Here is a 14,107-nt window from a genome sequence, read left to right on the forward strand (position 1 = left end):
GTTCCTGAGATTTGCAGTGCAGGACTGTCACTACCAATTTCAGACGTTGCCGTTTGGGCTTTCCACGGCCCCGAGAATTTTCACCAAGGTAATGGCAGAAATGATGGTGCTCCTGCGCAGGTAGGGTGTCACAATTATCCCATACTTGGACGATCTCCTCATAAAGGCGAGATCTCGGGAGAAGTTGCTGCACAGCGTGTCTCTGTCCATGAAGACGTTGCAGTTACACGGCTGGATTCTCAATATACCGAAGTCCCAGCTAGTCCCTACAACGCGTCTGACCTTTTTTGGGCCTGATTCTGGACACAGACCAGAAAAAGGTTTTTCTTCCGATCGAAAAGGTTCAGGAGCTCATAGCCCTGGTCAGGAAACTATTAAAGCCAAAAAAAGGTTTCAGTGCATCATTGCACACGGGTTCTGGGGAAGATGGTAGCTTCATACGAGGCCATCCCCTTCGGCAGGTTCCATGCGAGGACTTTACAATGGGACCTCTTGGACAAGTGGTCAGGGTCCCATTTACAAATGCATCAATGGATCACCCTGTCTCCCAGGACCAGGGTATCTCCCCTGTGGTGGCTGCACAGTGCTCACCTACTAGAGGGTCGCAGATTCGGCATTCAGGACTGGGTCCTGGTGACCACTGACGCAAGCCTCCGAGGCTGGGGAGCAGTCACACTGGGAAGAAATTTCCAAGGTCTCTGGTCAAATCTCCACATCAACGTCCTGGAGTTGAGGGCCATATACAACACCCTGCGTCAAGCGGAGGAATTGCTTCGGGAAAAAACGGTTCTGATTCAGTCAGACAATGTCACGGTAGTGGCTCATGTAAACCGCCAAGGCGGAACGCGAAGCAGAGTGGCCATGGCAGAAGCGACCAGGATTCTACGCTGGGCGGAAGGCCATGTAAGCGCACTATCAGCAGTGTTCATCCCGGGGGTGGACAACTGGGAGGCGGATTTCCTCAGCAGGCACGACCTGCATCCGGGAGAGTGGGGACTTCATCAAGAAGTCTTCGCACAGATCACGGGTCGGTGGGGGCTGCCTCAAATAGACACGATGGCGTCCCGTCTCAACAAAAAGCTAAAGCGATATTGCGCCAGGTCAAGGGACCCTCAGGCGGTAGCGGTAGAAAGCTCTGGTGACACCTTGGGTGTTCAGAACGGTCTATGTGTTTCCTCCTCTTCATCTCATACCCAAGGTGTTGAGAATAATAAGAATAAGCAGGGTCAGAACAATCCTCATTGTTCCAGATTGGCCACAGAGGACTTGGTATCCGGAGCTGCAAGAGTTGCTCACAGAAGATCCGTGGCCTCTTCCTCTAAGGCAGGACCTGCTGCAGCAGGGGCCCTGTCTGTTCCAAGACTTACCGCGGCTGCGTTTGACGGCATGGTGGTTGAACGCCGGATCCTAGCGGAAAAAGGGATTCCGGAGGAGGTCATTCCTACCCTGATCAAGGCTAGGAAAGACGTGACGTCGAAACATTATCACCGTATATGGCGAAAATATGTTTCTTGGTGTGAGGCCAGAGCTGCTCCTACGGAGGAGTTCCAGTTGGGCCGTCTGCTTCACTTCCTTCAAACGGGAGTGAACTTGGGCATAAAATTAGGGTCCATAAAGGTTCAAATTTCGGCATTATCCATTTTCTTTCAAAGAGAATTGGCTTCTCTTCCTGAAGTACAGACTTTTGTGAAGGGAGTGCTGCATATTCAGCCTCCCTTTGTACCTCCGGTGGCACCTTGGGACCTAAACGTGGTATTAAGTTTCCTCAAGTCACCTTGGTTTGAACCACTCAAAACAGTGGAGTTGAAATACCTCACTTGGAAAGTGGTCATGTTGTTGGCCTTCGCTTCTGCAAGGCGGGTTTCGGAATTGGCGGCTTTATCATATAAAAGCCCATACCTGATTTTTCACGTGGATAGGGCAGAGTTGAGGACTCGTCCTCCATTTCTGCCCAAGGTGGTCTCATCTTTTCATATGAACCAACCTATTGTCGTGCCTGTGGCTACACGGGACTTGGAGGATTCCGAGTCCCTGGATGTGGTCCGGGCTTTGAAGATTTATGTGACCAGAACAGCTAGGATCAGGAAGACCGAAGCTTTGTTTGTTCTGTATGCGGCCAACAAGGTTGGCGCTCCTGCTTCAAAGCAGACTATTGCTCGCTGGATCTGTAACACGATTCAGCAGGCGCATTCTTCGGCAGGATTGCCATTGCCTAAATTGGTTAAGGCCCATTCCACTAGGAAGGTGGGCTCCTCTTGGGCGGGGGTCTCTGCACTACAACTGGGCTCCTCTTGACCCGGGGGGTCTCGGCACTACAACTGTGCCGAGCTGCTACTTGGTCGGGGTCAAACACCTTTGCAAAGTTCTATAAGTTTGATACCCTGGCTGAGGAGGACCTCCTGTTTGCTCAATCGGTGCTGCAGAGTCATCCGCACTCTCCCGCCCGTTTGGGAGTTTTGGTATAATCCCCATGGTCCTTACGGAGTCCCCAGCATCCTCTAAAACGTTAGAGAAAATAAGATTTTACTTACCGGTAAATCTATTTCTCGTAGTCCGTAGAGGATGCTGGGCGCCCGTCCCAAGTGCGGACTTCTTCTGCAAGACTTGTATATAGTTATTGCTTACATAAGGGTTATGTTATAGTTTGATCGGGTTTGAACCGAGGCTATGTTATTGTTCATACTGTTAACTGGGTAGTTTATCACAAGTTATACGGTGTGATTGGTGTGGCTGGTATGAATCTTGCCCTTAGATTTACAAAAATCCTTTCCTCGTACTGTTCATCTCCTCTGGGCACAGTTTCTGTAACTGAGGTCTGGAGGAGGGACATAGAGGGAGGAGCCAGTGCACACCAAGAATCCAAAGCTTTCTTAAAGTGCCCTATCTCCTGCGGAGCCCGTCTATTCCCCATGGTCCTTACGGAGTCCCCAGCATCCTCTACGGACTGCGAGAAATAGATTTACCGGTAAGTAAAATCTTATTTTTACATTTTTTTTTTTTTTTTATAAATTTTTTATTGACAGATGGTTACAGAATATAGTAACAGATAACATCACAAATGTATCCAGTGCAAAACAGCTTGACAATACATATAAATTATGGTGTTTCGCCATATTTTAACATCCTTAGATATGTATTTAGAACAATCAATTATGCAAAGATGAACGTGATATTATAAAGTCATATCATATTCTATGGAAGTTATGTGAAGACAGGTATATAGATGAAGATCAGAGTCAGAAAGGAGCAGTAGAGTTAAGCGTCTCTAGTAGGTACCATCTGGTATCTTGAATTATTTTTACATTTTGTTGTGTAGAAAATGTACATTGCAGTGTTTTTACAGGTGTTAATACATCTATGAATTGAATGCATTTGTGGTTAAATGATAGTGCTTAGAAAATAATTTTCCTTATATATTTTGTGTACTTACTTTCAGCATTACAGTTTTCTTGATAGTAAAATGTCAAACATAAAGACCAGTCATTATAGTTGCTTTATTATAATTATGTTTCTGTAACGTGGAGTTTGTCTTTTTAAAGTAAACAAAAAGAGCTGGAAGAGATTGAAAAAGAAAAAAAACGAAAAGAAAAGATTAAAAGGAAGGAAGAGAAGCAGCGGGAACGGGAGGCTCGCAAGAACAAGAAAAAAATGCAAAAGCTGCAGGCAGAGGAGCAAAAGAGGTTACAGGAGAAAATCAGATATGAAGAGAGAAAGCTTTTACTGGCCCAGAGGAATCTGCAGTCCATCAGATTAATTGTAGAGCTTCTAAGTAGAGTAAAGGTGAGATATTACTTTTTGTTTTGTATAATGGAATCACAGTTAATTTTGATTTAGTGTTTGAGACGATTATATATGAATCTGCCCAGTGCTATGTACAAAGCTGTTCATTAAATATCATTTCTAATAATTTGTGTACACCAAAAGGGTTGTCTTTTGTTCATTAGTTGATTATTTTATTTCAGAAAAAAATAGGGACAAGACAGCACTGATAGGAGAATTAGATGCAGATACATTTTACTATTAATGAGACATATTTATAAAAACACAATCATATAATCGCATCTAAACACCGACTGGCATTGCAAAACACTTGAACATACACAAAAAATTAGCATAATCTCTGAGGAAGCTGCTGACCCCTAGAGGAAGCTGAGAAACGCGTCAGAAGCCCCGAATGCACGCTGCACAAGCCGGCTTTGTCTCACTAACTGTGAGGAGGACACTATCCCTGAATGGCTGTCTCTCCAGGTTACCTAAAAATGGGAACCCACAAGGGATGCAGAGACATCAGGCCCTCTCCAGTGGTTAAGTGAGTGGGTTGCAACCCAAGACCTATTTAACCGATATTATATGTCCTGTCCAGGACTAAGAACTGCTGCAAAGTAGTGCATGTCTGTGCACACTCAGTGCATTGAATCCTCCCAATAAGAGACTATCTTCATTAGCCCCAGACTGGTAAATATTGGAGGAGTCTGTCTATTTGTGGACGTTTGAATGACTGCACAGCCATTGATAGAGAGGGAAAGAGAAATTATGCTCCTTTTATAATAGCTGTTGCTGTTAATCCATTTTTGTGCACAGTAATTGCTAATTTTATGTTCAAGTGTCTTGCAATGCCGGCCAGTGTTTATATGTGATTGTATGATTGTGTTTTTATAAATATGTCTCATTAATAGTAAAAATTATCTGCATCTAATTATCAGTACTGTTTTGTCCCTATTTTTTCGGAGTTTGTTTGATACCAGGGAGGAGTATAGCCCTTGGTTAGACAGCAGCAGATTGGAGACTGGATGTCAATTAAGATTTGGTAGGACTAATTATGAATTTTATGTAATAAGAGAAGAGAGTCTCTCCCCCACACACACATTTTTATTTTGCCCACTTTCTCGAAGGCGCAAAATCTTTTTTTTTTTTTCTCTAATGTCCTAGGATATACTGGGAAGTAGTAGTATCATGGGGTATAGATCGGGTCCATTGGAGCCTGGCACTTGAAGAAATCTTCAGTGTGTGCTGACTCCTCCCCTCTATGCCCCTCCTGCAGACCCAGTTTAGAAAAAAGTGCTGAAGGAGCCGGGTGCATTCTCTGGAGCTCCAGAGAGTTTTCTTCAGAAATTTGTTTTAGTTTGTTATTTTCAGGCAGCACTGGCTGGCATCAGTCTGTCTGCGTCGTGGGACTTAGGGGGAGGATACTGAACCAACCTCTTATAGGGTTAATGGTCCAGATTCCCGCTGACAGGACAAAGCTCCTGAGGTGATGTTTCGCATACCCCCAGGGTGTGCATGCACACCGACGTCATGTTGCCACCCCTAACAGATGCTGAAAACACGGGGGGTAATTCCAAGTTGATCGCTGCAGGAAATTTTTTAGCAGTTGGGCAAAACCATGTGCACGGCAGGGGGGGCAGATATAACATTTGCAGAGAGAGTTAGATTTGGGTGGGTTATTTTGTTTCTGTGCAGGGTAAATACTGGCTGCTTTATTTTTACACTGCAATTTAGATTGCAGATTGAACTCACCACACCCAAATCTATCTCTCTCGGCACATGTTATATCTGCCCCCCCTGCAGTGCACATGGTTTTGCCCAACTGCTAAAAAATTTCCTGCTGCGATCAACTTGGAATTACCCCCACGGTGCGGTAAGTACAGACATTGGGACCCAGGTTAGCGGGTACCCGGTGACAGTGGTGGCAAAAGGGCACGGCAGGCAGCTGCGGTGCCCGCTGTGGACACCCACACTGGCGCTAGTACAGGAAAGGGGTTTTAACCCTTTTTCCTGCAATTTTGACACGAATGCCAGTATAATATACATGTGAGGGGACCGAGCGCCATTACGGGGGTGGGGCTTCCCTGAGAGTGGAACCAGCGGTGATGAGGCCCATTTCCTGCTGCTTTAGCTTACTGATAGCCCACAGGGAAGCGCTGCTCCTACACAGATCCTCCAGAGTCACTTTATACGGTAACAGGGGGATTTATAGAAAGGGGAGGGGGGGGCATTTCTAGTATCAGAAAGCCAGTAACCTTATCTAAGGCTCTGGTTTATACTCAGCAAAGCGCTGCTTTATCAGTGAGGCATTGTGTGCTGGTCTCATCCCTCTCTATATCACTCCATACAGGCTGTCTGGAGTTCTGTGTTCATATTACTGTGTTTTTCACTATTTCTGTATTATTTCACTTACTGTGTGTGCGTGTTTATCAGCATGTCTGGTAAAAAGGCTGTGTGTACATCCTGCAACTCAAAGTTTTCCCCTTCTCCAGGGGGATCTCTACTGTGTAATCAATGTTCTCTCCCTTTTCAGGGAAGCAGTATACAGGAACCAGAGTGGCTAGAATCATTTAAAGGAATGATATGTAATATTAATTCTGAACTGGCTACTGCCGGACAGGAAAGGCAAATGCTAAATAAATCTGTGGATGATTTTTTAGTCAATGCTGCTGACCACAGACAGGCTTCACAGCTTCCCCTGCTGGTCTCACATAAACGCACACTCCCACATGTACTCCAATCTGACTCTGAAAATTACTTGCCAGATTTGGATGAAGGTGAAGTGGAAGTAGAGGGTGATAATACTCTGTCTCGGGGGTTGGAAGCCCTGATTTATTCTATTAGAGAAGTCCTCAATATACCAGATAAAGAGACAGAACCTGAGGAAGAGTTGTTTTTTAATGTGAAACCAAAATCTACTGCAACATTCCCTGTCTCCAAGGAATTAAACACACGTTTTAAAGAGGTGTGGGTTCATCCTGACAAGAAATTTCAAACCCCTAAGCGGTTGCTAAATACCTTCCCTTTCCCCCCTGAGGATAGGAAGGTATGGGAGAACCCTCCAATTGTGGATACCTCAGTGTCCAGGTTGTCACGTAAGATTGTGCTATCTCTCTAAAAGACCCTGCTTGCCGTAAAATTGAGACTACACTCAAATCCATTTACACCACAGTGGCAGTCGCACAGAGGCCCACTATTGCTTGTGGGTGGATCACAATGTTCATGGTTAAGTGGTCTGGTAATATCATTGAGGGGTTTGACACTTTGCCTCAGGATGAGATCCTGACGCTACTGTAACATATCCAGGATGCTGCTAACTTCATGAATCAAGGAGATAGGTCTCATTAATGCCTGATCCATGGCTATGTCGATCTCAGCACGCAGGGCTCTGTGGCTGCGACAATGGACAACGGATGCTGATTCCAAAAAAAGGTGTGGAAAATGTTCTCTTTACAGGAAATGCCCTGTTTGGGGAGGAATTAAATAAGTGGATTATTCAAGCTACGGCAGGTAAGTCCACCTATCTGCCGTCTGCTGCACTTCCGGCTAGACGCCCTTACCCGGGTCCCTCTCTACAGTCCTTTCGTGTGGCCAGGTTTAGAAGCAGGGCCAGGGGTGCCTCAAATGCGGCCAGAGGAAACGGAGGTAAATCTCGCAGACCAGCGACTGCTGGATCACTGGACCAGTCCTCAGGTTCTTCCTCCACAAATCCTTCCACGTGACGGTTGGCCCCAGCTGCAGGGGGACTTTCACGTGGGTGCTCGACTGCAATATTTCGCTCATATATGGGTGGAGTCCTGCCGGGACCCTTGGGTGAGGGATCTCATTTCCCAAGGGTACCTGTTGGAATTTCAAGCACTCCTTCCTCACAGATTCTTCAGGTCAGGCTTACCAGCTTCACCTGTAGCAAAAGTTACCTTGCAGGACGCAATTCAAAAACTTCTACACACACAGGTGATTGTTCCAGTCCCCCCTCTGCTCAGAAGCAAGCGGTTTTATTCAAGCCTATTTGAGGTACCGAAACCGGACAGTTCAGTGCGGCCAATCTTGAACCTCAAATCTCTGATCCCGTATGTACAGGTATTCAAGTTCAAGATGGAATCTCTCAAAGCAGTGGTTTCTGGCCAGGAGGAAGGGGAATTCCTGGTATCCCTGGATATCAATGATTCAAATCTGCACATCCCGATATGGCCCTCGCATCAGGCTTTTCTCAGATTCGCAATGCAGGACCGCCACTTCCAGTTCCAGGCCTTGCCCTTTGGCCTGTCCACGGCACCAAGGCTGTTCACAAAAGTTATGGCAGAAATGATGCTGTAGCTACGCATGATGGGTGTGAACATAGTCCCTTACTTGGACGATCTCCTTGTTAAGGCGGTGTCTAGGGAGCTTCTGTCACAAGCATCAGCTTGACTACACGTCTTCTTACGGACCACGGGTGTATCCTCAATTTCCAAAAATCACACCTGGAACCGTTACAGAGGCTTCAGTTCCTAGGGATGATACTGGACACTGTATCTCAAAGTTTTCCTTCCTATGGACAAAGCCTTGACAATTCAGGCTATGGTCCGCTCTGTGCTCAGACCACGCAGGATCTCGGTGCACCTTTGCATCCGACTACTGGGCAAAATGGTGGCCTCCTACGAGGCAATCCAATACGGCTGGATCTTTTGGACAAGTCGTCGGGGTCCCACCTGCACATGCACCAGAGGATATCCCTATCGCCGAAAGCAAGGTTCTCCTTGTTATGGTGGCTACTAGTCTCTCACCTTGTGGAGGGCCGGAGTTTCGGTATCCAGTCTTGGACTCTGACGACGGATACGAGCCTCCGTGGTTGGTGGGCTGTGACCCAGGGGGCACAGTTCCAAGGGAGGTGGTCGAGTCAGGAGTCTTCTCTTCCGATAAATGTTCTGGAACTCAGGGCGATTTACTATGCCCTTCTACAGATATCCAATCTCCTCCAACATCAAGCCATACAGGTATAGTCAGTCAACACCACAGCGGTGGCGTACATAAATCGACAGGGCGGAACAAAAAGCAGGGCCGCAATACGAGAAGTCTCAAGGATACTCCTCTGGGCAGAAGCCAATGCAAGGGCCATATCGGCCTTATTCATTCCGGGGGTGAACAACTGGGAAGCAGACTTCCTCAGCAGGCATGACCTTCATCCAGAGAATGGGGCCTTCACCCTCAGGTGTTTCAGCAGCTGGTTCAACGATGGGTCTGCCCACTTATAGACATAATGACTTCTCGTCTCAACAAGAAGCTCTGTAGCTACTGTTCCAGGATGAGGGATCCGCAGACTGCAGCGGTGGACGCTCTGATGGCGACGTGCACCTACCAGTCTGTCTATCTGTTCCCTCTGATTCCTCTCGTTCTCAGAATTCTAAAAAGACTCAAAAGAGAGAGAGAGTTCAAGCAATTCTAATTGTCCCAGATTGGCCTCGATGGGCCTGGTATGCGGACCTCCTGACAGTGTCTCTCAAGGAGCCCTGGCCTCTACCGCTTCAAAAGGATCTTCTTCAGCAATGGCCATTCGACTATCCAGACTTACTGCGGCTAAGTTTGACGGCTTGGAAGTTGAGAGGGAGATTCTAGCCAGAAAAGGTCTTCCTTCCAGAGTCATCTCGACTAAGGTCCAAGCCCGAAAGGTGGTCACGTTGAAGCATTACCACCATATCTGGAAGAAATATCTTACTTGGTGTGAGAGTAGAAAATATTCTACGGGGGATTTTCAACTTGGCCGTGTTCTGCTCTTCCTGCAAGCATGCGTGGATATGGGCCTAAGGTTAGGCTCCATCAAGGTTAAGATTTCGGCCCCATCTATTTTCTTCCAGAGACAGCTGGCTGTAATTCTTGAGGTACAATCGTTCCTGTAGGGCAGGCATTCCCAACCGCGGTCCTCAAGGCACACCAACAGTTAAGGTTTTAGTGATATCCAGGCTGCAGCACAGATGGTTAAATCAAAATAACTGAGCTACTAATTAAGTCATCTGTGCTGAAGCCTGGATATCACTAAAACCTGCACTGTTGGTGTGCCTCGAGGACCGTGGTTGGGAAAGCCTGCTGTAGGGTGTCCTTCCCATTCAGCCACCCTTCGTCCCTCCCATGGCTCCATGGGATCTCACGGTGGTCCTGACCTTTCTCCAGTTGGACTGGTTTGAACCTTTACACAGGGTGGACTTGAAATATCTTACTTGCAAGACAGTCATGTTGCTGGCTTTGGCCTCTGCTAGGCGTGTGTCAGAATTGGGGGCCTTATCCTGTAAGAGCCCTTATTTGATATTTCACGAGACTAGGGCGCAGAGCTCAGGACTCGCACGCAGTTTTTGCCGAAAGTGGTATCGGCTTTTCACATTAATCAACCGATAGTGGTTCCGGTATCGTCGGACACTTCGGTTGCTCCAAGGTCCTTGGACGTGGTTCGGGCTTTGAGGATTTACGTCAACAGGACTGCTCATCACAGGAAGTCTTGACTTGCTTTTTGTCCTTCTAAGATGCTACCAAGATTGGATGTCCTGCTTCTAAGCAGTCCATTGCCCGTTGGCTCAGGCTTACTATCCAACAGGCTTATTCTTCGGCAGCGTTGCCTCTGCCGAGTTCTATTCAGGCCCACTCCACTAGGGTGGTGGGTTCCTCCTGGGTGGCTTATTTTATTTGCCCGTCATATCTTATGAGTGCTCTTCCTATATTGACTTTATGTAAACTCTGAGACTTTAAGGAGAATGAGTGGGTTTCCTAATGTAACCCAAAGCATTGAAACAAGACAGTATAACTGGCGCTGAGACTGTTACTACTATAGATTAGAACTTCGAGTTGACACTTCTGCCATGTAAAACCAGTCCACTTTTCCCATAAAAGGGAGCCAAACTTAATAAGATTGTGTAAGGTAGTGTCAGTACTTAAAGATGTATGTGGTCAAACACCCTCTTACCCACACATGAAATCAATGATCAAATGATTTTATTAAATTACATCATAATATAACTCACTATTTTCATGGATAAACCACATTTAAAATAACAAAAATCATTTTCACTATGGCAGACAATCTGTTAGACGAATAATTTTAAAAAATACAAATTTGAAAATAAATCAAAAACACAGTATAGCAAATTGAAAATCAGGCACAAACGTAAATGAAAAATAAAATTCTCTGTTTAAAACTGCAGTGCATTTCCCAGCACCTGGCTGCTTTCTCAGGCAATGTTGAATTAATTTGTGTGTACAACATTTGTACACTTGTGTCTACTATAAAAAGTGTTGTGATGCAATCAGTTGCGTCTTTTCCTCATTTTACTGGTTTCATTGTGCTTCATCTTCGGCTTTGTACATGTTTGTGGTGAAAGTCCAAGCCTAGCTTCTCTGGTAAACTGTGAGCAGCTTTTCGGTGCATCTGCGATGCGGAAAAGATGCTAACTTTAAAGAGCCATACAGACCTATATCTTGCGCTGTATGGCGTATGGAAACTCAGTAAGTCACATCTGTATATAACTGGTACTGGGTGGCAGTAAAGCATGGGGAACCTACTTTGATAAATGACTGTAATCAAAATAGTTTACGCAATAGATTAGTTAGTCAGAATGGTAGGCTCTGTGTCTGCCAGTTGTTCCAAGGCATACAATAAATGGTTTAAATAAATCTAGTAAAACTTCTTGTGGAGAAAGAAGTAGCAGACCAAGTTGTAAAGACTTTCGGGTTGATGCGTAACTTACATTCTGTATACCTGGTCGTCTTTTCTAATATAAAATCTGAGAGAATACAGATAAGCAGCACTCAGCGGTCTGGTAAATGAGAGACGACATACACATCCATGCTCTTCAACGTTTTGGGTTTATTTCAACCTGTCAGCAGGATACAAAACGGTAAAACGGAACAATTCTTACCTTAAATAAGCTCACTGTGATCTGGACACTGGATACCTCCCAGCTTCCGTCTCAGTGTGTGTCAGGAACTACGTCTGTTGCCACTGCAACCCGGCATGCTTCTCACCAAGTATAGCAAACAGTGAAAAAATAATGCAGTATTATTATTGCGCTGTTTCAATTTAGAGTTTGCAAAAAAGTTACTTATTAGAAGTAAAGTGTCAGGTTTGTAGAAGTGTATAAATCTTCCAGCAACTTTGGTCAACCAGTGAGCGAGTGAGTTATTATAGGGAGGATGAGGAGCTTGGTTGGATTAACATACTGACTTCACATATCAAGGCACAACAAATGGATTGTTATCTTGTTAAGGCAAACGTGTAATAGTACAGATATCTGAAATATACAGTATATTGTATGCATTTTTCTAATAAACACTTCTTGGTTCCCTGCAAAGTTAACTGGCACCAACATTTCCTAAACCAGTTTTATTGATTATTATTACTATTATTATAGTTGGAAGTAAAACTAGCGAATGTCTGTTAGTACCACTAAACCTAAATAAGTTGCCTTCCAGAAATATACACATCACTCACATAAAAGTGCAATACTGTAATCTTTCTCATTATATTTTTAGCTGGATCAGCCTTTCCATGTGGGATAGATGCGGACTTCAGATTTAGTGGTTGTTTAATAAAAAATAAATAAATGGATAGATGGCTTCTAATGAAATTTGTTTTTATTATCCTCATTTACATTGTGTATTATACGGAGTCCTTCAGGTTAGCTTAATCAATGTTTTGTGGCTTTTTTTTATTTTTTTATTTTAAGGCTGTGAAGATTCGGGAACAGGAGGAAAAGGAAGCCGATAGACTTCACCTCCTCCAGTTAGAAGAGAGAAGAAAACAACAGGAGGCTGAACTCAGACGTGTTGAGGAGGAAAAGCAGCGTACGTTGAGCTTACACCGTAAAGAGAGAGAGTTGAGAGAAAAGCTGGTGAGTAGCCTTCTCAACAGAAACTTGTGCTCTGCACCTCCGATCAAAGCGGATCCTGAAGCACAGCTATGCTACCCTATCCAACACAGCGAAAATTTCCCTTGTGACTCTTCACTGAACTATGTCACCTCTACCTCAATGCAGACATTAGAGTATGAGACACTCAGGCCTCACATTCACTATGCAAACTCTGCTCTTCATGTGGCAAATGGGTTCTGTTTGGAAGACTCCCCGCTCCAGAAGCATAAACAGATTAATATAATTAACCCAGGAAAACCCCTGTACTCCCTTACCAGCATTCTTGGCAATACTATCCTGCATCACAATACAATGGGTAATGATCCACGATTGAAGGAAGTTGAAACCCTCCAAAACGAAGCTGAACTTGATGGTACTATTGGGCAACTTATAAGTAGGAAACACCCTGGCACTCAGGACAAAGAACACAAGCCTAAGACCAAACACAAAAGGGACTCTAGTAGAGAGACGGATGAACACAAAAAAGTAAAGAAGTCACACAAGAAGCATTCCTCTAGGGATCACAGCCAACACAGAAGAAGCAATAGCTCAGGAAGTAGCAAACGTAAAAGTCGAGAACTAAAAAGCAGGCGCACTCATAAAGACAAGTATCACCGAAGATCACATAGCAGAGAGCGGAATTCTTGGAGTAGCTGAAGTCGCTATATGTACTGCAGCATGTTTAAAGTGGGTCAGACTTGAAGCTTTCAGTCTACTGCGCAAGCTGTACATACAGGCAACTTTCTTTTAGGTTTTTAAATGGTCCAATTCAGTCCCATGAAAATTTGAACAAGAATAGTTCAATTACAGTTTTGTAAAAACTTACCTAAAAGATAATTTCCTAGTGGCTTCTGTTTTAGGGACCATATAGGGTTGCAAAAAAGTTGCAGGTCTAAGTAATAAAGTATATTTATTTTTCAATTTTTGGTTGAAACCATTTATTCTCTGGTCTGTTGTTTTTATTAACACGTAACATGCCATTAAATGGTGTATGAAAGAATATTTTTTTATTGTGTGTGTGTGATAGGTGTGTTTTGTGTATATGTAAGTATTTTGAATTTGCTTTAATCTAATCCCAGATGGCGGTTTTGTAGATCTATTATAGGATAACATAATACACAATAATTAAGGTTAAGAGGCAACTTCAATTACCGCAGTGTTTACCGCACTTAAAGCTCCGGATATAACGCTATTTCGACATTTACTTTGTTACATGCATTTTTGGAAGCCTGTACAGTGGAGGATGCATTTTTGTTGGCCCGAGAAGTGTGTCTGTGATGTTTTTATTTATTTTTTGTTCCTTGTATGAGAATAGGTTGAATGTTGGTTCATTTTTCACAATGATTGCCTGTGTATGTCAGAGATATAATTTTAAAAGTCAAACCTGTGTTTTATACTATTAAAACTTGAAATGAGTAAAGCTAGTAAACAGAAATGATTAGTGACTTCTTTCATCTTTTGTAACCTTT

At 44.3% G+C, this 14,107-nt stretch overlaps 1 protein-coding gene across 1 annotated transcript in view; it reads left to right on the forward strand.

The window, feature by feature from the left end:
- AKAP17A (A-kinase anchoring protein 17A) overlaps positions 1-13,579 on the forward strand; it is a 45,456-nt gene extending 31,877 nt beyond the window's left edge. The window contains exons 4-5 of the mRNA XM_063955687.1: positions 3,540-3,780; positions 12,456-13,579. Of these exons, the coding sequence (XP_063811757.1) occupies positions 3,540-3,780; positions 12,456-13,295 (1,081 nt within the window). The 3' untranslated portion in view covers positions 13,296-13,579. The remainder of the gene's footprint in view (positions 1-3,539; positions 3,781-12,455) is intronic.
- The last annotated feature ends 528 nt before the right edge of the window (positions 13,580-14,107 follow it).

Source organism: Pseudophryne corroboree, chromosome 2 (genome assembly GCF_028390025.1).
Source record: "Pseudophryne corroboree isolate aPseCor3 chromosome 2, aPseCor3.hap2, whole genome shotgun sequence".
In the NCBI taxonomy this organism is placed as follows: Eukaryota; Metazoa; Chordata; class Amphibia; order Anura; family Myobatrachidae; genus Pseudophryne; species Pseudophryne corroboree.